The sequence below is a fragment of the Astyanax mexicanus genome, chromosome 13 (assembly GCF_023375975.1).
Source record: "Astyanax mexicanus isolate ESR-SI-001 chromosome 13, AstMex3_surface, whole genome shotgun sequence".
Taxonomy (NCBI): domain Eukaryota; kingdom Metazoa; phylum Chordata; class Actinopteri; order Characiformes; family Acestrorhamphidae; genus Astyanax; species Astyanax mexicanus.
This window is the reverse complement of record NC_064420.1, coordinates 786,416-810,809: the sequence shown is the minus strand read 5'-3', so window position 1 is coordinate 810,809 and position 24,394 is coordinate 786,416. Positions and strand designations below refer to the sequence as shown.

Here is a 24,394-nt window from a genome sequence, read left to right as displayed (position 1 = left end):
AGTGTGTGTTTTAATGAATTAAGAGCACGTGTGAGATGAATACACAGCTTTTATTCTGTTTGATTAAATAACTGCAGGCACAAAAACAAAAAGGACACAATATACGACTGATTTAGAAATGTTTTTATTGTAAATATGACATCTGTAATTTGCTTTGCAAATGAAAATTAACTTACAAATGAATGTGTTTACATCATTGAAATACTGCCCTTAAAAACAGCGTTAAAGACAATTAAAGGTTATTATATATTCTTTATTGTTACAGTAGTGATGAATGGATAGAGGAATTGCAATTTCTACAACATATGTCATTTTTTTATTTTATTTTAACCACTAGTTAACCTACGTATGTATTTTGAGTTTTATATTTATTTTTGATGGTGGTAAAATAGTGGGAAATTTGGGGGGAAACGTTTCAGTGTAATGCTTTGCATGTTTTTTCAGCCATGAGAATAATTAAAAAATACATATTAAGTCAAAAATATTGTCTCAGGCATCGGCAACATATATATAATAAATAAATATTTAATTCACCTAAGAATATATATTATTATAATATATCTGGTGAGCTGGCTTTGAGATATTTCCAAATCTTAAAACACATCTTTCAACACAGCTGAATAATAAATTAGTGAGTTTTGTTAGAACTATTCGGACTATTTATCATTTCTAATCCAGATCAGTTTCTCCCATCTGGAAGGTTATTTAAAGTCTTACTGTAGAATAAAGAGGTACAGAAATCAATTTATATCTCCATCTATCACAATTCTTAATTTGTAATTTATTTTTTTATTTAGTTATTTTTTATTTTTTAATGTATTATACTCTACTGTACTGTTTTACATACGGACAATAAATTAAGGTCTAAATCTAAGTATAAAAATTACCCTGACTTGGTTTGATCTCACACTAAACTACTGTAAACGAGTTTATTCACTGCTTATCCCTTTCATTATAGAAGGACGTAACTGTAAAAAATATATATTTAAAAAAATACATATAAATCCACTACTAATAAATCTGTGCTTATTAATAATCAACTACATCTTTATTTTATTCATATATTTTTTTAAATGTCATGTTTGGCGTTATTTAATAGTAATATTACAATAGAAATATATAAATGAATATAAATTGACCTATATAGGCTATATTTTTTTAGAATTCTGAAAGAGTTGCAGTAAGACTTAGCGCAGTGGACGGACAGAATAAAAGATAAATAGATGATGGGTAGAAGAGAGTCTATATAATATAAAGAAGAAGGAAAACTCATAAAATAAGTATAGCATTATATAAACACATTATATAGAGAGTTTTAACCAGAAATGAGTAAGAGTAAACTTCACAAAAAAACAAAAATATTTTTTAAATTGTTATTTTTATATTTATATATTTTTTATCTAAATAGCTATATATATTTTCATGTCATTATATGTCCATATAGCATATATACTGTTTAACGTACTGAATATTCTACTAAATATTAATTTTATTAGTATTCATTTAGAAAAATATAATGCTACACTGAACAACATTATTGCTGTTCTAGCTAAAACCTAAAACTGTTCCTAAGGTTCCTAAGATGGACACCATGGTGGTTGCTATGGTGTCGCAATGTGGTTGCTAAGGTGTTTCTATGGTATGTGTGGTGGTTTCTAAGGTGTTGCTACATTGTATCGGTTCGATCAGCATATTTTCTGAAAGTACGCTATGTTTTTATATCTGAAAATTTGTAAAAAAAAAAAAGAAAAAAAAAAAAAAAACACATGGACATGCACCTTTGCTCCCCATTCATTCTTAACGGCCAAAAAAATGTTGTTTCGTAAGTTTTTCGTAAGTTCAAAAAGCTCTATACGTTTTAGAGTTGAAAGTTGATATATTGAAAATTGTGGCCCGAGTTAACCGGACAAAAGAAAACAGTGGAATAATAAAAATAAGAAGATGAATCAGAATTAAGAAGAACAGAACTGTGGTTGTGATCTGAAATCACAGTAATTTAGTGTACTATAGCTGAGTATTGGAGGACAGTAAACTCTAAGGGTTCCTCTGTGGATCATATCCTTCACTAAACAGTTTCTACAGTTCTTTTAACTCAGTGGTCCCAAATCTATCATCATCATCATCATCATATGGTCGCTGTCCAATGAAAAACACTTATCTTCATTTTTGTCGATTTTTAGTTTACTCCATAACTTGAACAGACAAACTGTCTCTTACTCTGTGCCAAAATTTCTTGATGAACGGACCAATAGAAACTCTTCAAAATGACCTGGAATAAACTCTTTTTACATTGACTTCCATTGAAAGTTTCCAAGGTTTTTTCGCTCTCCTGTAAAGTTGCTGTTTTGGAGATTTGGAGTGTTTTCATTGGACAGAGACGATACGCAGGACGCCAGTGAACAGGACGGAGCCTCTACAGGTCCTCCCCCAGCCTCTCCGTCTCGTTCAGGAAGAAGTCCAGGTCGCTGTGGGTGAGCTGGGGGGAGAGAATCACCATGCGGAAGAAGTTTACTCTGCTGTCCAGAGGCTGATATCCCACCATCATCGAGCCCTTCTTCACCATGCGCTCCTTAATGAGCGGCGCCACCTGGAGACCAAACAGAGGCACAATATGACATATTAATAATACCTATTATCAATAATATCTATAGAACATAACTTTTGTGGGGTTAAAACACTGTAAAACAATACATTTTACATATTAATAAACACTGTAATACAAGTCTAAAGAACTTTGAAAGTATTCTCAAGTGCAGTCCCGCAAAGACCATCTAAAGCATTATAATGATGAAACTGGCACTCATCAGGACCACCCTAGGAAAGGAGCGAGAGTTCCCTCTGTTGTACAGGATAAGTTCATCAGAGTATTTAGGTTTGTTTAACACTTCATCATAGTCTGACTTTAGTATTAGTATGAAATAATAAAAAAAAAATATATATATATATATATTTGTCTTAAATATTTTTGGCATTTTAATTATTTATTTAGCTATTTGTATTTTAAAAATATTCAGCTATTTAATCACATCCAAGAATTTTCTATCCACCCTGTCATCTCTGGATAACCCCGCCCCTTTAAGGAAGTAACCTTTTGACATCATTAGTGACATCATATCCTCCATACTAAATGCTCAGCAATGAATCTTATTAATTTAATTTTATATTTCTTATGGAGTTCAGGTTTCATTAAATGCCAATTTACACAAAAAAAGCAGACACAGGTAAATAAAAAGTGAGTGATTTCTGTGTACCGGTAATCTGAAAATAAATATATAAATATGTATTAGATTATATGAGAATTAAATCTATTCTGATAATATAATCTGATCATGGCCGACTTTTTTTGGGGGAAGGAAATCCAACTTTTACCAGTTTAATTAAGCACTAATTTATCTTGAATAATCTGAATTACTGCAGATTTTAAATAGTATAAAAACCTTCGCCAGTTTGTCCTGGTAATCAGCGCTGTTCTCTTTTCCTCTCAGGCTGGGAGGAATAAACCAGAAGCAGACGTTCACAAACTGAGGCTGTGGAGAATCAAAAACATGTATTTTAATATATTTTAATACAACATTCAAATATAAAATAATAAACACTATCAGAAAAATAAATATATATATAATATTTTACCTCAGAGACGAGCTGAAACCCTTCTCTCTTCTTCAGCTCCTCAACAAAATACCTACAGCAGCCGGGAGAGAAATAAACAAATGAGAATTAGATATCTCATTTTTTATTTTTGATACAGATACGCAAATTATACTTTTTTGGATCTTTTAATTTTATTGTAACGAAACAATTACAAAACAAAAAAAAAATCTATTCTATTATTCTTTTTTTTTTATTTATTGTACTAATCTTCAGTTCTTAAAAAAAATAATTGGTTGCTCAAAATATTAATGGAAAAAATAATATTTAAGGCATTTTTTTTTCTTGAGCGCAAACATCAAACAATGCACATATTTCTTATGCATTTATTAATGGTATTTAAGTGTAAACATTAACATTAAATTATTTTATATTAGTAGTTTCAATCACTTATAAATGAGTTAAAAATCATTATTTTGATTTTCTTGCAATATATTGTGAATTAGAATATTTTTATTTAATAGTTTTTATTTAATAATTCTAAACAATAGGGGAGTAACGATACACTCTGCAAATAATGATGGACAGCTAACTCTGCCTGCTGATTGGCTTAAAAAAAGTGATTGACATAAAAAAGCAGTTGTGTGATTGGCTTAACTCTAAAAGGATTGACATATCCTCTGCTCTTTGCTTACGCCCACTGGCTCTCCAGCCTGCTCTAGCGTAATTCTGACCTCTAGTGTTCAAACAATGCATCTGCAATGCACATTGCAAATTTTCCCTTGCGATGCATCATTTCACCCCTGTTGCAGTGCATTAATAAATGCATTTTGCCACATTCTTGAAAGCATCTGTAATCACATCTATGCATGAAATAGGTTTTTGGGTCTTATTCAGTGTAAAAAGTCATTTTGGAGCATTTCTGTTGGTCAGTTTGTCATGAATATTTAATGTAAAGACACAAACACAACTCTCACATTAAAACTATTAAAACTAAGATTGGAATTATGTTAAAAAATGAAAATGAAAAATGAAAAATCAATACCTCGTGTTGGCAAAAGCCGTGTCGACGCGGTTGGCCAGGCCCTGGGAGCCTATAGCTTTCCACATCAGCCAGAGTTTCAGACAGTCCACTTTGCGTCCACACTGGACGGACTTGTCCCCGGTGTCCAGACTCATATCGTAGAACTTGTCTTGCTGGAATAAATACGTAGCGTTGGCACAGTGACAGCGCATCAGCAGGTTCTGAAAGAATAAAGAAAAAGAAACAGATATAAGAGCTTTAAATAAGAGTCTAGAAATGATTTTATTACTCCATGATTTATATTAAACAGCTTGATTATTATTAAAGTCCTGTACTGTTGTGTCTCTCATCAGAATAACGGAGCACTGAAGTCCAGCCATCAGCATTTTATGTGGATTCCAAGTGAAAGAGTTCGCCCTGAAAAAAAACACAAAAGAGGAAAAGTTTATATAAAGATTATTCTGTGTTTCTATTTTAGCCTAAAATCACACTTTACCACTGACTTGTTTACTCAGAGAAACCAGACGTTTTCTTAAAATGCTATTTTTGGTCAGTTCTGCACCACTAGCTGGCATTGAGACGTATTTTGTATTTTTCTTTGTCTTTTTTCTTTATGTGTTTTCTCTATATTTTACCAGGTGAGGAGAAAAGAAGGAATTTCATAATACAAGAAAACTGTTTTCCTTACTGTGCAGATTCCAATACAACTGACCACTCAATGAAGATAAGATAAGATAAGATAAGATAAAAAACTTTACTGTCTATTAAATTTGCATTAAATGGAAAACTGTCTTTGGCAGTCTGGCAGACAAAAACATGAAATTACAAGTAAAAAAATAAATACAAAATATACAAAAATGCATCAAAAACAGAATACAGTCCCCTATAAGAGTACTGGAACATTAAAACCATATTAAAAGATTAATATGACACTAAAAAATAACATTTCAGCTTTTATTACCAGGTATTTACATCTGAATCTAACGCACAGTTCAGAAGATTATGCACCTTCTGTCTGAACCCACACATTCTGAAAAGTACTAGAACATGTGACTGTCTGGTGAACACTGTTTCGGGTTTTATCTTTACAGACTGAGCATTTATTTATTTTTTATATTATTGGAGTAACCATTAACATGAAAACCAGAGAGCTGTGAGACTCTATGGGTGAAAAATAAGCAGCTGTTTCATACCCAGAACAACTGTTTGGAATGTCCTGAAGAAGAAAGTCGTCACTGGTGTACTATGTAATATATGTTGGTCCAACAGACCAAGAAAACCACAGCAGTTGATGAAACAGAGACATTATGACCTCATAAGTGAAAGATACCTTTCGAGTCCTGTAAGTAAATGCTTGTGTTTTTTGGAGAACAGCACACTCCCTCCCCAGGCAGCCTGTAAAAAAAAAAAAAAACAGAAAAAAGACAGTTTTCAGGACAAAACCTGATCATCTGCTCAACGTTTAGGAATCTCAGCTCTGATACTGGACCAGTTCAGACCTGCAGCAGCATTAATCTGCTGATCTGGCTGAGAATTCTCTCAGCAAGAGGAACGTTACATCAACAGGTCCAATCACGTCCCGGTTCACTGTGTTCACTATTATTACATCACTCTGGTGCTCGCGTGGACCTGCTGTAGTCACGTCCTCATTTTGCAGCCAGCGTCATGTTGCTTACGCCCATATTTGGTGTTCCGTGTCAACACTGCAAAAATCCATTGGCAAAAACTAGACAAAATATATGTAAATTAGGTAAAAATAAATGTATAAACCAAAAGCACATTTATAACCAAAGTGGTGTATACTTACAATTCAAGAAAGAAAAACTAACAACACCTCTTCCAGAACAGCAAAAAATATTTAGCAGATAAAATACAAAAGCACAACGATAAAATTTGGTTTTACGCCTTGTTTTAAAAATTGAAACATAGGGGTGTAAGCCTTTGGGCGTGAGACCAAGTCATTTCTCAAGTCTTAAGTCTTTGGGCAAGGCCAATTGTGCTCTCTCAGAGCTTTAGCAAGCCCCAAGATGGCAATCTGCATGACTGGGATTCAAACCAGCAATCTCCTGATCATAGTGGCAGCACTATAGGCCACTGAACCACTCTGAAAAAAGTTATTTATCATAGAATGTGATAGGGGCGATTTTATTTTCTGGAAAAGCCCATTCATTACGCCCATAGAGAAGCATGATAGAATGATGCACGACTATGTGATAAAGGTGTGAGCGAGTCTTACGTCCACATGCATCCACATGCCGTTTCTCTCACTGATGTCAGCGATGCGGTTCAGGGGGTCAAAGGCTCCCTGCACTGTGGTTCCAGCCGTGGCGTTAACAAAGAACGGCACTGCATCCTGTAAAGGGGAAGGTAAGAGCATGTCAAGCTCTAATAACCAGGAAATACATCAGAATCTTCAAAACTGAGGCAAAAAACAGCAGAAAATATATTATTAGTGTTAATGTTTCAGTTTTAGTGCTTCTCTGAGCGAGAAGTTCTAACATTAAAGCTCTTAAATTCTCATGGTTTAATCAAATGCTTCAGTGTGTCACCAAGAAAAAGGCGGTAATGTATGTACTTGTGATTTGGCATGAACAATTTTAGCCTCAAGGTCTTCTGGGATCATTCTGCCGCTGTGGGTACAGAGAGGTTAGAGAAGGTTGAGGTGGGCTGCGGGTGATGTGGGCGTATGCAGTAAAGACCAGTGAAGGTCTCGTTCAGGTGAGACGTACCTTTCATCCACCTTTACGTGATAAATGTTCTCCGTCCCGATCCCGAGGAACGCAGCAGACTTTTTCATGGAGTAATGACTCTGATAAAAACCAAAGAAACAGATTAAAAACATTAACTAAAACTGTCACAATATATATTTTTGTTTGGATGATAAAACTGTTATATACCTGTTATAAACAATATTACTGTCACTGAAAGAACATTTAACACCACCGACACCCTTTTAAAAAAATACAATAATTTTCATTTTTTCATTTTTCTTTTTCAGACATTGCAATTGGAATGTATTTTTTAAATAATTATTATTATAATTATATATATATATTTTTGTATTTTTATCATACAGTGTAAAAGTTAGTTTTAGCTTAATTTAACCTTTTTTTGTATTAATCTTATTTTCTTTTGATTTAATTTCTAATCAATTAAACCAAGTTTTTATTATTATTATTATTTTATTATTGGTATTTTTATTGTACTATGTAAAAGTTAGTTTTAGTTTAATTTTAACCGTTATTTTTCATAGTATTAATCTTATCTTCTTTTGATTTAATTTCTGATCAATTGAACCAAGTTTTATTATTATTAAAATTATTAATATTATATTATTTTTGTCTTTTTTATCTTTTATTCACTGTTATTTTAAAATAAATAAATTTAGTTATTATTTTCTTTGTTATGTCAGTCCCTGTTTTTGTAAATGTTGCCCTCGATGCCCTTTCAGACGTCCTCTGAGATAAAAATTACAGGCTGAATTATCTACTGTTTTTCTCTGAACTCCGTGCTCCTCCGGTAATTTTAGTCCCGTCCGGACGCACATCTCTGAGTTTCGTCTCCTCACCTTTAATAAAATAGCTATTTGTCCACTGCTGCGCACCGTAATTACACTTTGGACAAGCAAGTGGAAATGGAGGAGCTACTGAACGACGCAATGTTTTTTTAATTGCAGTCCGGATGCTGGTGTTTTATCACTGAGTAGAGTAGAAGTGTGAAATACAGAGATATTAATCCTGGATGAAGTTAAAGTTCTTTACCTCCTGAGACGTGAACACAGCCAGGCGAGGGACAGCCCACAGCCCCTGGGTCTTGACCTGTGGGAAGGCCCAGTACCGGGCGATGTTCATGGCGTACATGTTGGACACGGAGCCTCCGGGACAGAAGATGCCGTCGCCCTCGGACCAGCCAACCAGAGAGCGCAGTTTACGGAGAACCACGTCCTCCATCAGAACGAAGACCGGAGCCACTTCATACGTGTACCTGAGAGAGATCAGAGGCTGTGACATCATCCGCCATCAGCCAATGAAATAGAGCGGAGCTTCTCACACTCTTTAAAACTTTAAAATATATATGTACCACCATAATCAAACCAAACTCTTTAATTACCACCTACTGGAGCTTCTGTGTGTCCTTATAAATGTTATACATTATAAATGATAGATTATTGGTTATTATAAATGCAGTATTAATACTGAGACTATAATGAGAAAAAGCTTGAGACAAAGGAGAATAACAGGAGTGTGGGGGAATAGGGAGTAGTAGACTAGTAGTGAATCTACAACATGGCTTTTCCATATTTAAACCCTAGATTAATTATTCTGCTATTATTATTAATGCTAATAGAAACTACTGTTGTTATTGTAAATGATGGAGTTCCACAGGGTTCAATTGTACGGCCAATTAAACTGTAAAGAACTGAAAATCTTACTAAGAACAAAATGTATTGGAAAATATTGGTAAATTAAGCCCATACCTCTTATTAAATTACCAAACTAAACAGTGGATATGCTGCCTTAAAATATGAGTGGAAATGGTTAAGCAAATATTGCAAAAATATATAATATATAATTTTTTACACACTCAATCTAAAAGATAATGAATCAGTTATCAGTATCAGTAATACAGAGGCTGTAAAATATGGCTGTACATATTTTAAGAGAAAAATCCAGATTAAACATAAATGAAAACAATTTCATGACTTTTAATATGTAATTTGACATTTTCTCTCATAATTAAATGTCCTTCTGGTTAAATTCATTGAGTTTTATTTGCATTTATTCTAAAGTTAGTGTTTCAACAACTAACAAAATGTAGTTTACAATCAATTTTCTCCAGTTTACTCACAGTATTGTGCAAAAAAGCTATAAATAACTGCAATATAAAAGAATAACGCAATAAAAATCCTGGTTATCTCTAAAGTTCCAGATTTACTGCTTGAACGCTCTTGATTTCAGTAAAGGTCCACATCACCCGCTCTGTGTGGAACTCACCCTTGGAGCGGCATCTTGGGAAAACGTGGAGCTTTTTCAGGTTTCCTCTAAAACTGAGAAAGTTCTTCTCAGCTCAGATCACTGTGTATATCTTAACCTGCTCCATCCACTTGGCACGAGATCCTCAGGTAGTCGTGGCCAGTGGCTGCAGATCTGATTGATTATCACAGGCTGCTATTTGATAACCTTGAGGGAGTGAGGTGATCTGACAATCATTGATACACGGCTTAATGGAAAATTTTAGAGATGCAGCGAGGCCGAGCGTCACGCCGTGCTTTTTAATACAGCTGATTCCATGCCTTATCACTATCACATAATAATAATAATAATATATTTATTAATGCACACGTTATTTTCGATGCTATTTTTCCCAATGAAATTTATATCTTAAATTTTAATGTTCATTTTAAAATTTATTTTTAAAATGTGAATATTTCCCCCTCATAATTTTAATATCCAATATACAGACAGGCTTCTAAACTTTTTTAAATCTGTTAAATAGCTTAATTTAACAAATTGCAATGATTTGTCTCTAATAACTTTGTAGTTACCCATTGACAATCCATATAATCCATATAATAACAGTATAGCTACTGATTACACTGATCTATCTATCTATCTATCTATCTATCTATCTATCTATCTATCTATCTTGACTTGTGTTTAACAGGGTATAGTGTCTGTTCATTTTCACATGTAATGTTAATGTAAATATAATGTTCATGCAGATTAATTTGAATATAAATTTATATTGCTAGAAAGCTTGTGTGTGGTATGTAATTAGGGCTGTAATTGTTTTTAAATATTAAAAATACTGAATTATTATGATTTCATTATGGAAAGATGGACAACATATTTTATATTACATAATTATAAAACCTGTACAACTGTAATTAATCTGTAATAATGCTTACGTTACCAGTTATTAAACTGTTATTACATGTATTGTTAATGTGTAATTACACAGTTATGAGACTGTATGTACTGGAGTATTATTTTAACTTCAATATTGTACTTAAGTACTAAAATGCTGTGTCTGTATCTACTGGAGTATTATTTTTTCCCTCACTACTTAAATACTTAAGTATTGGGCCAATATCTTTTTCAGGTCCTGTGCCAACTGTGCCAACTGTGCCACACTTACTGGCTGGTGTTGAGCGTCTCGGTGAGCAGGCGTCCGGTCAGGGCGTGGTAATCTACTCCAGAGAACAGCTGATTGAAGAAGCGAGGGTGATCTGTGGAGGAGAAGAAATGAACTGAGGGTTTAATTCTGATGATTCTGTAGATTCTGATGATTTTGACTCCTGATTATATTTAATAATATTTATGCGGAGTCTATGTATATATATGTCTATGTCATTATCAGTACAGTGATGGTGGCGCTCGGAGCTGAAGCTAGTAGTATTATAGGATGTAAACAGTGGTGTTTAATAATCTTTTTGTGCACTTTTTAAGTTATTAATGCCTCGTTTTAAATGTCTGAGCTCTCCGGATTCTACCAAGGAGGTGTGGAGCTACTTTAAGTCTGGATATCGATGTAAAAAGTGATTTATTGAGGGCAAAATATGCATTGAACCGCTCGTTGTAAAGAGTGCTGGTAAAAAGCACAAAATTACTGTTTTTCAGAAAGCTGCAGGAGAGTGGAGGTGAGCTATTCAACAAAGTTAACTACTTTTTATCATGTTTTACTACAGCAAAAGTCCATTTTACACAGGACTTTTCCTTTAAGTTGGTTCTAATAAGGATAGAAGTCTTTTTGTCGCCCAAATTGTCAAAGATTTAAGCACTTACTGGTTTTGACGCTGTATTTGGCAACATCACGGACCCTCTTTAGCAGCTGCTGCTGAGATTCTCCATGTTCTCCCAGCTCCAGATCCATCAGAGCCCTCAGCTCTTCTGGATCCTTCCATTCACACACCTGAGGATGCAAACGTAAAAAGCAATGTTCGATGCTAAAATTGCAGAATTATACATTTTTCTATTGGAAACTGTGAAGAATAAAGATTCTTTCCACAGTTTTAGCCCCTAAAGTTCCTCAAGGAACTTCCAATTTTAAAAGTAGTAAAAATAAAAATTTAGAAGAAGTAAGAGCTTGCAGTATGGTAGCTAGGGGTGCACAATATTCAACGATTCCACACCGATGTGGAACTAGCACCGTTCTGGTTCATGAACCTAATTTTTAACCGTTGTTCTGGAACCAGGAACAGTCATTTGCAACAGGAACCAAAAAATACTAGGTTCTTTAGCGCACACCGTCGCTGTGCAGCACCCTCTGTTGGTGACATATAATGTCACATTTTGATGGTTTCAGTAAAACTGGTAGAAAAATTTAGTATATGTGTGTGTTTTATCACTGTGGACCTCCACCTTGCTTTACCTCGCTCTGCCTCCAGCCTCATTGTGTCACATGACCACAGTTGCTGCACGCATCTAATACAGTTTAGAGTTTCCTTTATTCACTCTATGCACTATTGTCGTGAAGGTTAATATCGTGATTATGTTAAAACATAATTTATAATATTCATCATCTCGTATGGTAGCGGTATCATACCTTCTCCTTCACATCGGTGGCTTTGTGAACCGCCTCCTCCACGATTATTTTAAAAGCCTCAGAGAGGAAGAGTTCCCCCTCAGAGCGGCTCAGCTCGGCTTGATCCGGCTCCGGACCATGATGGTCGCCATTCACTCCATTACTCATATTACACTCTGAGAGATTTGAAGAGAAACATATAAACATATGAAAAATCCAATTCCAGATCATCTGATTTTGGATAACTCGATATTATAACAAGACTTAAATTTCTCTACGAAACTTCACGGCGTCTGTGTTACTAAAATGGATAAAAAACTCCTAAATAAGCAAAAAACACCGCAGTTTTATCCTATTCATTTTTAGATTATAGCGCCACCATGTGGAACGTTTCTGAAGTAGTGACTTTAGTCATTCAAATTATGGAGCGAGTATTAGGGAGTTTAGAGTTCCAACAATTTTATTAGAATATTCATATTAAAAGCCACATCGATAATGTATCATTAAGAAAAAATACATAGATATTTTGTTCCACCTCTAGTTTTAGGCATTAGTAACTAGATTTACAGAACTGTTTTTAGTTCAGTTTATCTACTGGAGTATTTTTTTTACTTTACTACTGAAATACTGTATCTGTGTCTAGTAGAGTATTATTTTTACCTTACTACTGTCCCTAAATACTAAAATGCTGTATCTGTATCTACAGGAGTATTATTTTTACCTTACTACTGTACTTAAATACTAAAATACTGTATCTGTATCTACTGGAGTATTATTTTTAATGGGTTTTAATGGAATCCAGAAGATCTTGCTGACTTTAGCACTGCTAACTTTCTGTAACACAGTACTGTTACAGTATTTGCTGCAATACTTAAGTACAAAACAATTGTTTGTTCAATAGTTTTAGTACTTCCATTTAAGTGTGGAGCTTAAAGAACACTTCCACTTCTACTCAAGTAACTTTTTTAAAGCTAGAGCACATTTAGTGTACTTTTACTCAAGTTTGGGTCTCTGATACTTTACACATGTCAGTTTTCCACTGTTTCCTGCATCTTTTATGCATTTTCTGGTAATCTTTTCCAGTCTGGAACCAGATGACCTTTGATAAAAGTTAAAAAGTAGGATTAATTTTTACTGTGGGCTGAATCTCCAGCAGTTCCCCTAATCCCTGGGTTATGTAAGAGCACACAGCCCCTAAAACAGAGCTCAGCATGTCTATAAAGGGTGTTTTTTGGGGGCTGGTCCAGGGTACAGTGACAGCTCCACCCCCTCCATTCATTTCTCCGTCCATCACGTCCTGCTGCTGCTGCTGGTCACCAAGGCGCCTCGGTGAAGGGGAGGAACCGCCACGTTGAGGAGCGCGTGCAGGAAGGAGCTGCCTGCTTTAAAAGCTCTACTAACTTTTGCACAGGCTTGTTTTAGTCGAAATAAAGCTTTTTACCTTTTAAAAGTCCATTAAAACTTCCATAAAAACAGCTTTTAGCTTGTTAAGCTTTTTTAAAGACTCTGCATCCTGAGAGTGGAAGGGTTATTGGGTTCACTGGCATCGCGCACGTGCACTCAATTAAATCACAATTAAGATTAAAATAAAAAACGTCATTTGTTTTAGACAGCTTAGGTGTAGCTACGTTTTACATACATATATATATAATATGATATAAATATATACATATCTCGATACATTCGCTTTGCTAAGCCCACAGTCATTAACTAGACTCAACAGTACTGAACATTTTTTACCAAACACACAAAATTAACCCCCTCCCTCTAAAATAAACCCACAGAAACCCCAATACTGCACCCGGTAAACCCCCTGCATGCTGCTCCTCACCTTTAGAAACGGTTGTACTCATTGTTGTGCTCGCGCGCGCTGTCCGCTAACCTCACACACTCTATATGTAACCTGATATTTTTGAAGTCTCATATATGGCAGCGCGTCGGCCAATCAGAAGCCAGCAGCCCGGACGCACCGCCGTCTGATTGGACGCGCCGGGCTGGGGGCGGGGGCAGCTGTGCAACTATAGCTCCGTAAGGCATCTGTCTAAACATAGCACTGATTTACACAGGATTACAGCTCAGTTTACGATTTACAGCACAGTATATTTATTAAAATATATATTCAATATTTAGGTATGCTTAAAATGTCCCAATACACTAAAAAATACACCTTAAAATGTACTGAAAAATACACCTCAAAAAATAGACCTAAAAATAAACCTTAAAACTACACTGCAAAATACAATTCAAAAATACACCGCAAAAATAGACCTCAAAAATACACTTCAAAAACACACATTAAAAAATATTCGTGAAAAATACAGATTCTCACAGTAATGCTCTAAAATCTAGTAGAAATTTTCTCTGGGCAGCAGAAACAGTAACTCCAACAAAACCAGGATAATCTCCTTCTAATGCTGTAGAAATTATATACTTACACTGGCTAATATCTATTATATGTGGATAACTGTTTTTAAACACAGTTTGATTTGTTACTTTTCTATATTGTGATTATCATGCCATAGCTTTATATAAAATAAAAATACAACATTTCTCCCAAATTCCAAATAAAAATATGTTCATTTAGAGCATTTATTTACAGAAAATGAGAAATGACTGAAATAACAAAAAAGATGCAGAGCTTTCAGACCTCAAATAATGCAAAGAAAACAAGTTCATATTCATAAAGTTTTAAGAGTTCAGAAATAATCAGTATTTGGTGGAATAATCCTGGTTGGTTTTTAATCACAGTTTTTTTTCATGCATCTTGGCATCATGTTCTCCTCCTCCACCAGTCTTACACACTGCTTTTGGATAACTTTATGCTGCTTTACTCCTGGTGTAAAAATTCAAGCAGTTCAGTTTGGTGGTTTGATGGTTTGTGATCATCCATCTTCCTCTTGATTATATTCCAGAAGATTTCAATTTGGTTAAATTAAAGAAACTCATCATTTTTAAGTGGTCTCTTATTTTTTCAGAGCTGTGTTTTGTCCAGAAAACATACAGTAGATACGGTGCTGTCCCCACAGACTTCATCTCACAGTGATCAATGCAAAAATAGACTCAACAGCACCAAAAACTGATCACATATCAAATCACAAGTCATGATCAGACCTTAAGAGGTAAGGAAGCATTCGTTCATTGTATTAAAATCGCTACACTCATCGTTTTGGTTCGTAGTGTCCCATCATGTGTTTTCGTGTGATTTATCTACTCAGGTTATGTAGACAGACAGAAAGGAAATCACCTGATTGTCTGGTGAGAAGAAATCAATCGAGGCTCAGTTACCAGCATCAAGATAAGCCTAAACTAAATAATCACTTACCAGCATTTAGATTAGCCTCACAGTGTGATACATCTCTACAGCTGATTGTGTGGAATAAACGTGTCTCTCTGCATTATATAGAAAATACAAGTGGAATATATACTGAAATATACTAGTGCATCTCAAAAAATGAGAATGTCATTAAAATGTTACTTTATTTCATATATTATATAATATTATATATTAAACACAGAGTGATCTATTTTAAGCGTTTATTTATTTTATTGTTAATGAAGCTTACAGCCAATGAAATCCCAAAAATCAGTGTGTCAGAAAATTAGAATATTATATAATAAGACCAATTGGTACTTTTGGTAAGCAGTGTGTGGGCAGTTTGCCAAGTCCTGCTGGAAAATGAAATCCGCATCTCCATAAAAGTTGTTATCAGCAGAGGGAAGCTGTAAGATATGAAGTGCTGTAAGATTTTGTGGGAAAACAAAACTGCACTGACTTTAGACTTGATAATAAAACACAGTGGATCAACACCAGCAGATGACAGACATGACTCTCCAAACCATCACTGATTGGTGGAAACTTCACACTAGACCTCGAGCAGTTTGGACTGTGTGTCTCTCCACTCTTCCTCCAGACTCTGATCCCTTGATTTCCTTTAAATGAAATGTAAAATTTACTGATGATCAGTGATGGTTTGGAGAGCGTTTCCCTCTGCTGACAACTTCTATGGAGATTTCATTTTCCAGCAGGACTAAACGGATAAATAGATTTGATGAGATGCAAAACTTATTAATAAACCTTTGCAACTTAAATCCTACTTAAAAATGATGAGTTTCTTTGATTTTACCAAATTAAAAACCTCTGGAATATAATCAAGAGGAAGATGGATGATCACAAACCATCAAACCACCAAACTGAACTGCTTGAATTTTTACACCAGGAGTAAAGCAGCATAAAGTTATCCAAAAGCAGTGTGTAAGACTGGTGGAGGAGAACATGATGCCAAGATGCATGAAAAAAAACTGTGATTAAAAACCAACCAGGATTATTCCACCAAATACTGATTTCTGATCTCTTTTCTGAAAACTTTCTGTAAATAAATGCTCTAAATGAGAATATTTTTATTTGTAATTTGGGAGAAATGTTGTCTGTAGTTTATAGAATAAAACAACAATGTTCATTTTACTCAAACATAAACCTATAAATAGCAGAATCAGAGAAACTGATTCAGAAACTGAAGTGATCTTTTAATTTTTTCCAGAGCTGAATATATAAAACATATATTAATATTAGATTTTTTATTTTTAAACTAGGTCGGAAGGTAAAGAAGGTCGTTAGTGCACAACCTCTAAAAAAATTGGTTAAATAAATAAACCCACTCAAATAAATATTAGGCTGCAACAAACACAGAAATTGTGTCGTAATAAAGAAATTGAATTGGAAAGTTTCAACAGAATCCAAGTCAAACAACAGAGAATTGTCTATATCAGTCCCAGCATTAGCTCATAAAACAATAAACTGTGAATTATGAATCAGACAAAAATCTAAATTAAGTTGTAAAAGCTGATAAGACTGTTACTGGTTAACTTCCAGTCTTTTTCACCAGGAAATCAATTATTAACCTCGACGCTCGGTCTTAAAAAGAACTCAAGGCCAAAAAGAGGCAGAAAGTGAGGAGAAATGATGAAGATCCTGGTGAAAAAAAGTATATAATTAATTGTACTTAAAGTATGCTGTAAATATATGTCAGATTTATGTACTTACATTAATATTATGTTTACATAAAATGTACAAAAAAGTACAATATAGTGTATTTGAAAAAATAGACTGCTATGAAGTACACTTTTAGTTTAATGAAATTCAATATACCTCTAAAATACTTCCAAATATACTTTTGTACATTTTTAGCAAAGTGTGTAAAAAGCAACTGTTACAGTAATTCACTTAAAGTAAGTTTTAGTGCACAATTTAAGTAAGAATTTAGTCTTTCTGTAGTCTCTATTTTTTAATGTAGTTATATATATTATTAATCAGTATATTTAAAGAGTGATAAAATTGAAAATTTTTTGTGCTTATTATACTTTAATTGCTTAAAAATAGAAAAATACATAAAGACAAAAGTCTTACTTAAATTGTGAACTAAATAAAGTATGTGATATATATATATATATATATATATATATATATATATATATATATATATATATATATATATATATATATATATATATATTTTTTTTTTTTTTTAGCATATCTAGATTGTATCCAATATAGATATTGATTTTGCATATACATTTTAGGATTTTTGGGGAAAAATGACAAAGGTAAGATACCGATCACAGCATCACTACTGTCACACTGGATAAAAAAAACAAACCTTAGCAATTAAAATTTTCTAATTTTAAGGAAATAATTTGTATTTTCTTCTCCTATAAGACCTTTTGTCTTATTAAGTATTGTGTACGTTTTAGATTATTTAGTTTTTTTTTTGAGGAATAATGATCCTAATAAGTTTTACTTTAATATTCACCTTATTTTAAGTAGTTTAAATTCAAAATAAGCACAAAAGGTCACAAGTCACGTTATTGTGATTCTTGTGTACAAATTCAAGGCAGAAAAATCTGTGATTTTTGCTTGAATTAAGTCTTACTTTATTCATTTTGAGATTTTGTGATTGCTTTTGGTAAGAAATCTTGCTAAGAAAAAAATGCTTTTTTGCCTAATATTAGCATATGTCTTAATTTATATATATTTTGTCTAGTTTTTGCAATTGTGCACTAAATAAAGTATGTGATATATGGCTACAAGCACACTATATTGCACTATATAGCGTAATAATGCTTAGTAATAGTACTTTAACTCTAAAGATAAAATAATCAGATTACAGAACAACATTACACTGCAAAAAATCTATTGGCAAAAACTAGACAAAATATGTGCAAATTAAGACAAATAAATGTATATTAAGCAAAAAAAAAAATCTGCCAATGGGGTAAACAAAATTTTCTTAGTAAGATTTCTTATAAAAAGCAATGGCAAAGTCTCACAATGAGTGAAGAAACACTTAAATCAAGCAAAATTCACTGTTTTTGGACACGAGAATCAGAATAACTTGATTGCTGCTTGATTGTGTTTATTTTGAGTTTAAATTACTTAAAATAAGGTACAAATTCTAAAGAAAAAGAATGATTAAGATGATTATCCCTAAAATAAGCAAAATAATCACTTAAACACTTACACAATGCTTAGTAAGATAAAAAGTCTTATCAGAGAAGAAAATAAGATTTATTGCCTTAAATTTAGAAGATTTCACTTGCTAAGATTGCGTTTTTTGCAGTGTAACAGTATCTGATCCTGCAGCAGGAGTTAAACAGTGCAGGATGGAAATCTTCCACACAGTCAGGCGGGGGGGGGGGGGGGGGGGGGGGGGGGCAGGTTGATGACTGTGCAACGGAATAGTACAAAGCCCCACCTCCCGGCTGATTACTTGGCTCACAGTACAAGGGTGAACAAGGGTGAAAAACCCGGGTGAAAATGCATCAGGGTGAAACAACGTGATACTTACCGAGAGAACAAAGTTCACCATAGAAGCAGCAGATAACTGTTTAAGTTGGAACATAAAAAGGCCTGTATCCCTGTAAACCCTCTCACTGCTCACGCCAGCGGTTCCCGGAGAAAAGCTCTGCCCCGCTCCGGCTCTCAGAGGAATTTTAATGAGAATAAACCACATTCAGATTCAGATTTAATCAGAATACCTCCCCCAATTACCCCAATTAATAGCTGTAATCTCTGTGTGGGAAACTTTCATCAAATTTAACACAGAAAACAGTCTGATACACTTTATTTAGTGCGAAGCAACTTTAGTATTTAGCATTTGCAAATATACTGTTGTATACAGCTCTGGAAAAAATAGGAGAACGGTTAAAATAAATGTGGAATATAATCAAGAGGAAGATGGATGATCACAAGCCATCAAACCAAATCAAACCAAACTGAACTGCTTGAATTTTTACACCAGGAGTAAAGCAGCATAAAGTTATCCAAAAGCAGTGTGTAAGACTGGTGGAGGAGAACATGATGCCAAGATGCATGAAAAAAACTGTGATTAAAAAAACATTTGGTGGGTTATTCTTAAAACTTTATGAATATGAACTTTTTGTTTTCTTTGCATTATTTGACTATTTTGTTATTTCAGCCATTTCTCATTTTCTGTAAATAAATGCTCTAAATGAGAATATTTTTATTTGTAATTTGGGAGAAATGTTGTCTGTAGTTTATAGAATAAAACAACAATGTTCATTTTACTCAAACATAAACCTATAAATAATAAAATCAGAGAAACTGATTCACAAACTTGCAAAATATACTGTAAATCTTATATCTGTATATCATATTTATATTAATTTTTATCCATACCTATCTATATTTTTCATATTTTGTATATTTTGCATTTGCTGCTACTGCACTTTTGGTTAGACGCTAAAACAATTTTTTTTTTAATTTGTAATGAAAAGTCGAATTTAATGTAATCTCATGACTATGCACAAAGATTTGCATAAAATGAAAAAAAAAACAATAATCATAGGATATGCATTGCAAGAATAGTGTTTTATTTCTTTAAACAAAGCAAACAGAGTAAAATTGTGCAGTAAATGAAAAAAGTCATTAAAAGAGAGACATTGGCCCCTTATTAACAGTCTGAATAGCTCAGAAACACATTTTTCCAAAAGAAAAGTATAAAAAAACAAGAAACAAGACACTGAAAGAACATTACACAGAAGCTCCAACCACTAAATATATCATTATATTTGAGTGTTTGAGTTTTCTTCTTCACTCATTACCTTTATTACAGCTTCCATTCTTTACACGAGACCGAGTTCCACTTTCTCCTGCTTTATCTCATATTATATTTCCTCAGAAAGATGAATAAACCTTAGAAAAACCCACAACAGCAGAGGACTGCAGACGACAGAGGAAAAATGTCCAGTTTCAGGTTCTTTCAGCTCGTTTTTAAAGACGTCTTAAAGCACCAAGACGTGATTATTTACACTGACAGAAAACACAAATCAATTCCTCACATATTTAAGGCAAGAAATCAGTGATTTTTGCTTGATTTAAATCTTATTTCTCTCATTTTGAGACATTTGGTAAGAAATCTCACTAAAAAACTTTTGCGTTTTGCTTAATATAAGCACGTCTAAATGTACTTTTTTTGCCGATAGTTTTTTTGCAGTGTACCCCATTCAGATACACAAATCCAATCTGATCACTTTCATATAACAGTACCAGTGACAGTCATCTCAACAGATCTGAGAAACAAATCCGGTTCAAATACAGTCTGAACACGGGCTTTTATTATGAAGTCCTGCTTCATAAATGAACTACAGTACTTCCTGGTGAACTGCTGTGGCTGAGAAAGGAAAACCAGAGGAATGTTAGGAAGTATTGTGCTAAAATTGAATTAAATTTAAGTAAATAAAAATAAAATAGATATGTTTGAATAACTGTATGTATTTATGGAATGTTTCAAAAGAATAAAATAAGAAAAATATTAAAAAGAATAATAAGTCTCAATGTACTTCAGAGTCAAAATAAAGCTCAAAACCTCTAGCATGCTATTTCCAATCAGACCAATTATTCTGGAGCTGGTTTGGTGCTGAAATCTCAAGAACTGCAAAAACTATATTTAAAAATGTACATACTAATATTTAAACAGGATCAGAATTTGGTCAAATTGTGGTTTGAAAGTTCAAGATTATCAGAATCTAAAGACATTTACTAAAACTAAAAGCTGGTAATTCACTGCAGACTGAATAGTATCTAAAGTTTAAATTGCACTAACAGAGAGAGACTGAGAGGAACCCAGCTCTCCTCCTGAGAAACCCGGTGTAGTGCCGAATTTTACACACCGTCTTCTTGATAAAAGCAATTTAACTTTACTTAGAAATACGCTCCGAGAGAGGGTGCTTTTCCTGGCGGGGGTGCTGAATTTGGCACAACACCGGCTCTCCTCCTGAGGAACCTGCTCAGTTCTCCTCCAGCAGGAAGTCTAGGCTCCCTGGAGTGACGGCGTTCTCCTCCTGAGTGAGGAGCGAGTGGAGCCGGGTGGGCGTGGCCCGGTCCCTCTCCCGCATGCTCCAGGCTCTCAGCGCGGAGAAAACTCGTTCTCTGTGGCTGTGGAGGTTCTCCTCCTCTATCTGCTCCAGTCTGGTGCTGGAGAGCTCCAGATCCACCCTGGCCAGCTCCTTCCAGTTCCTCCCGATGTGGCGAGACACCAACATCAGCTGCTTCTCCGTCACCATCCTGCTGCTGCTGCTGCTGCCTGGAGAAAAGAGCCAGAAAACAGCGAAGGCTCAAATATAGTATAAAGAATTTTCTCTTAAGGTAAAGGTTCTTCACTCTTACACATCTTTTTTAAAAATAGGTTATTATGAAAATTTGATGCCATTATTTAAGGTACCTTGCAAACACTGTACTTTTAAGAGCTATAAAAAAAGCTGCTAACAACTTAAAAAGTACTAGATGTGTTCAGAATGTTAAAAAATGATTCCAAAATGTACAGAATGTAAAAGCTATATAAAATTACCTCAAAGAAAAAGACAACAGAAAAAAGAGAGCATAAACAAGTATGGTATGTTAGTACTACATATTATATACTGTGATTTATTCAAAATGCTTTACATATTAAATAAACCATTTGAAGACACCTTCTGATGTCCTTTTAAATTATACTAAGCTAAAATTTTTATAAATATTGACAACTAAATTCTAAGATTCTGAACCGATTCCAAACCCTAACGCATATTTAGAGATTTTTATAATTCAGACCATGATTCGGCTACCTTCACAATATCCTGATTAAAAATACAATTGTACTGTCAGATCAAATTTCATGCATCTTTTTTGCCAGTACACAGTACCAGCACCAGTGTTAAGCCAAATTATGCCTCCCTGACAGGATCTGTTTCCACTTTGCATGCATGTGCATTTATGCAGCAGTATAGGCACAAATGATTTTTTTTGCGATTTCTGTTCATGTATCAAAGTATGGTAATTTTCCTACTGGTTTTGCATGTTTGCTTTGGTGGCACTTCTTCTTCCAACATCGTCTCTTCTCGTTTCATCTTCCTTTTCTCTGGAAATTAAAATATATATAATATTTAACATCACTGAAACATTATTTTAAATTATTATATTAATATAAACTAGTTCATTCCCAGGTTTGCAGTAAGAAGCGCTGATGCTGTTACCTGCAGTCGGTGGTTTGCTGAGAGGAAGATCTTTAAGGAAGCTGAGTTTAGAAAACGTCTCCTGCATCTCGTCGTTCTTTAGGAGATTTAGGAAGATCTGAACACGCCTGCTGTCTTTTCTCATCACGTAATCCAAGATGTCCCGGACTTTCTCAGACGGGACGTTGGCGGGCTTTACCTGGTCATACTCTCGATCAGACAGTAAACTGAGAGAGTGGCAATGCTGGAGCACAAAATCTGCATCTCCAGAGAGAGCATCTATGAGTTTAAGCTTGAACTTCTGGATGAGTCTGGTGCCACCTGCTGGATCTCCATCCATGGTTTCTTATGCTGTTTTTGAATGAATGAGCAGCACTTTTTTAAGTCCTTCTGGAACACAAAGAGAAAATGATAGTTTAAGATTTAACAACGATATATGTATGTATGAAAACTATCTTCTTAAACCATTGCTTATTTTTAAATCAGCCATAATAACTATAACATCTCTGGACAAAATGAAGAGAGCACCCCAGTTTCTCCATCAATTTATTTGCAGAAAAGGAGAAATGGCTGAAATAACAAAAAAAGATGCAAATAATGCAAAGAAAACAAGTTCATATTCATAAAGTTCAGAAATCAATATTTGGTGGAATAATCCTGGTTTTTAATCACAGTTTTTTTTTCATGCATCTTGGTATCATGTTCTCCTCCACCAGTCTTACACACTGCTTTTGGATAACTTTATAACTTTAGGCTCCTTTACTCCTGGTGCAAAAATTAATGCAAGCAGTTCAGTTTGGTGGTTTGATGGTTTGTGATCATCCATCTTCCTCTTGATTATATTCCAGAGGTTTTCAAAAATTTTCAATTTTAAAATCTCATCGTTTTTAAGTGCTCTCTTATTTGTTTCCATAAAATAAGTTTATTATTATTATTATTTTAGGAAGGTGTTGATATTAGATATGTTAGCTGCTTTCTATATTTTAATTGTTTTTGTAATTCAAAATGTTTTAAAATGTCACTTTAGATCTTTTCTATTGGTTCAGGACTTTTAAAAACACTGTAATTCACATTATACCCAGAAGATTAATTAGTTAGGTTAATTAGTTAGTTATCTTAGCTTAGCTTAGCATAGGTTAGCTTAGCATAGCATAGTTATATCCGGACGCAGATCTGAGAGACTGGGGGATTTTACCTCTCCACAGCGCGATTTAACACAACACACGGCTGTCTCAGTACGCTGATCTTCATTCCGCTATTTTAAGAGAATAAATAAAGTGTAAACGGGTTCAGGAACCGGTTTAAATATAGAATAATTCGGTTTTAATAAACGGCGCTTTTATTTTTGTTTATTTTTCTCCCGCTCTGATGGGTGTAGTGTGAGAGCGCTGCTCGCTCTCTGCTGCCCCCAACAGGCCGGAGGAATAATTACACACACATTTACTCCAGCGCTCTGACTTCCCCTGTGAAAAGGAAGTTCACTTTAGAGCATTAAAAGTATGTTCAGATTAGGTAAGAATAATAAAAGTTATTTTTTTATTAATATACTTTAAATTATAATATATAATATGCTTTAAATTATACGTTTTGTTGACAGAAAATATATAAAGTAGCATTAAATACTCCTTAAAGTGCTAAAAAAACAAATAGTTAGAATTTGTCTATTTAGGAAAATCACCACCAGCCAAGTACAATTGAGATAGGTAGGTGTTTAGATGTTTAGAACAGTTCTGTTTACACTAGTTAAAAGTA

At 34.0% G+C, this 24,394-nt stretch overlaps 2 protein-coding genes across 3 annotated transcripts; both read right to left on the bottom strand.

Moving 5' to 3' along the window:
* Positions 1-108: 108 nt before the first annotated feature.
* Positions 109-14,046, bottom strand: csad (cysteine sulfinic acid decarboxylase). The gene is made up of 14 exons (XM_022677063.2): positions 13,968-14,046; positions 12,158-12,312; positions 11,398-11,524; positions 10,751-10,841; positions 8,374-8,596; positions 7,342-7,421; positions 7,188-7,242; positions 6,849-6,965; positions 5,943-6,007; positions 4,948-5,029; positions 4,634-4,833; positions 3,631-3,682; positions 3,438-3,527; positions 109-2,587 (listed from the first exon to the last, which is right to left on the bottom strand). The coding sequence occupies exons 1-14, from the start codon at positions 13,987-13,989 to the stop codon at positions 2,414-2,416; spliced, it is 1,533 nt and encodes a 510-aa protein (XP_022532784.1). The 5' UTR covers positions 13,990-14,046; the 3' UTR covers positions 109-2,413.
* Positions 14,047-20,002: 5,956 nt separating this feature from the next.
* On the bottom strand, positions 20,003-24,041 carry zgc:174906 (CARD and Death domain-containing protein). Of its 2 annotated transcripts, none has more exons than XM_022677061.2 (4): positions 23,838-24,041; positions 22,664-23,032; positions 22,477-22,548; positions 20,003-21,735 (listed from the first exon to the last, which is right to left on the bottom strand). In XM_022677061.2, exons 2-4 carry the CDS (start codon positions 22,980-22,982, stop codon positions 21,440-21,442), a joined length of 687 nt encoding a protein of 228 aa, XP_022532782.2. In that variant the 5' UTR covers positions 22,983-23,032; positions 23,838-24,041; the 3' UTR covers positions 20,003-21,439. The 2 variants fall into 2 exon arrangements, with proteins under 2 accessions (XP_022532782.2, XP_022532783.2); XM_022677062.2 differs by having other exon boundaries at positions 22,664-23,029; positions 23,838-24,035.
* Between the last annotated feature and the right edge of the window lie 353 nt (positions 24,042-24,394).

Bases quoted from the DNA above. Each gene is read 5' to 3' on its own strand.
- csad (XM_022677063.2), bottom strand. From the start codon at position 13,989: ATGAGTACAACCGTTTCTAAAG. The intron at 6,008-6,848 runs GTAAGACTCGCT...TTTTTTTTACAG, and splicing joins GCATGTGGATGCATGTGGAC to GCTGCCTGGGGAGGGAGTGT. The intron at 3,528-3,630 runs GTAAAATATTAT...GATTCTCCACAG, and splicing joins GGTTTCAGCTCGTCTCTGAG to CCTCAGTTTGTGAACGTCTG.
- zgc:174906 (XM_022677061.2), bottom strand. From the start codon at position 22,982: ATGGATGGAGATCCAGCAGGTGGCACCAGACTCATCCAGAAGTTCAAG. The intron at 22,549-22,663 runs GTAACAGCATCA...TTTAATTTCCAG, and splicing joins CAGCAAACCACCGACTGCAG to AGAAAAGGAAGATGAAACGA. The intron at 21,736-22,476 runs GTAGGAAAATTA...TCTTTTCTCCAG, and splicing joins AAAGCAAACATGCAAAACCA to GCAGCAGCAGCAGCAGCAGG.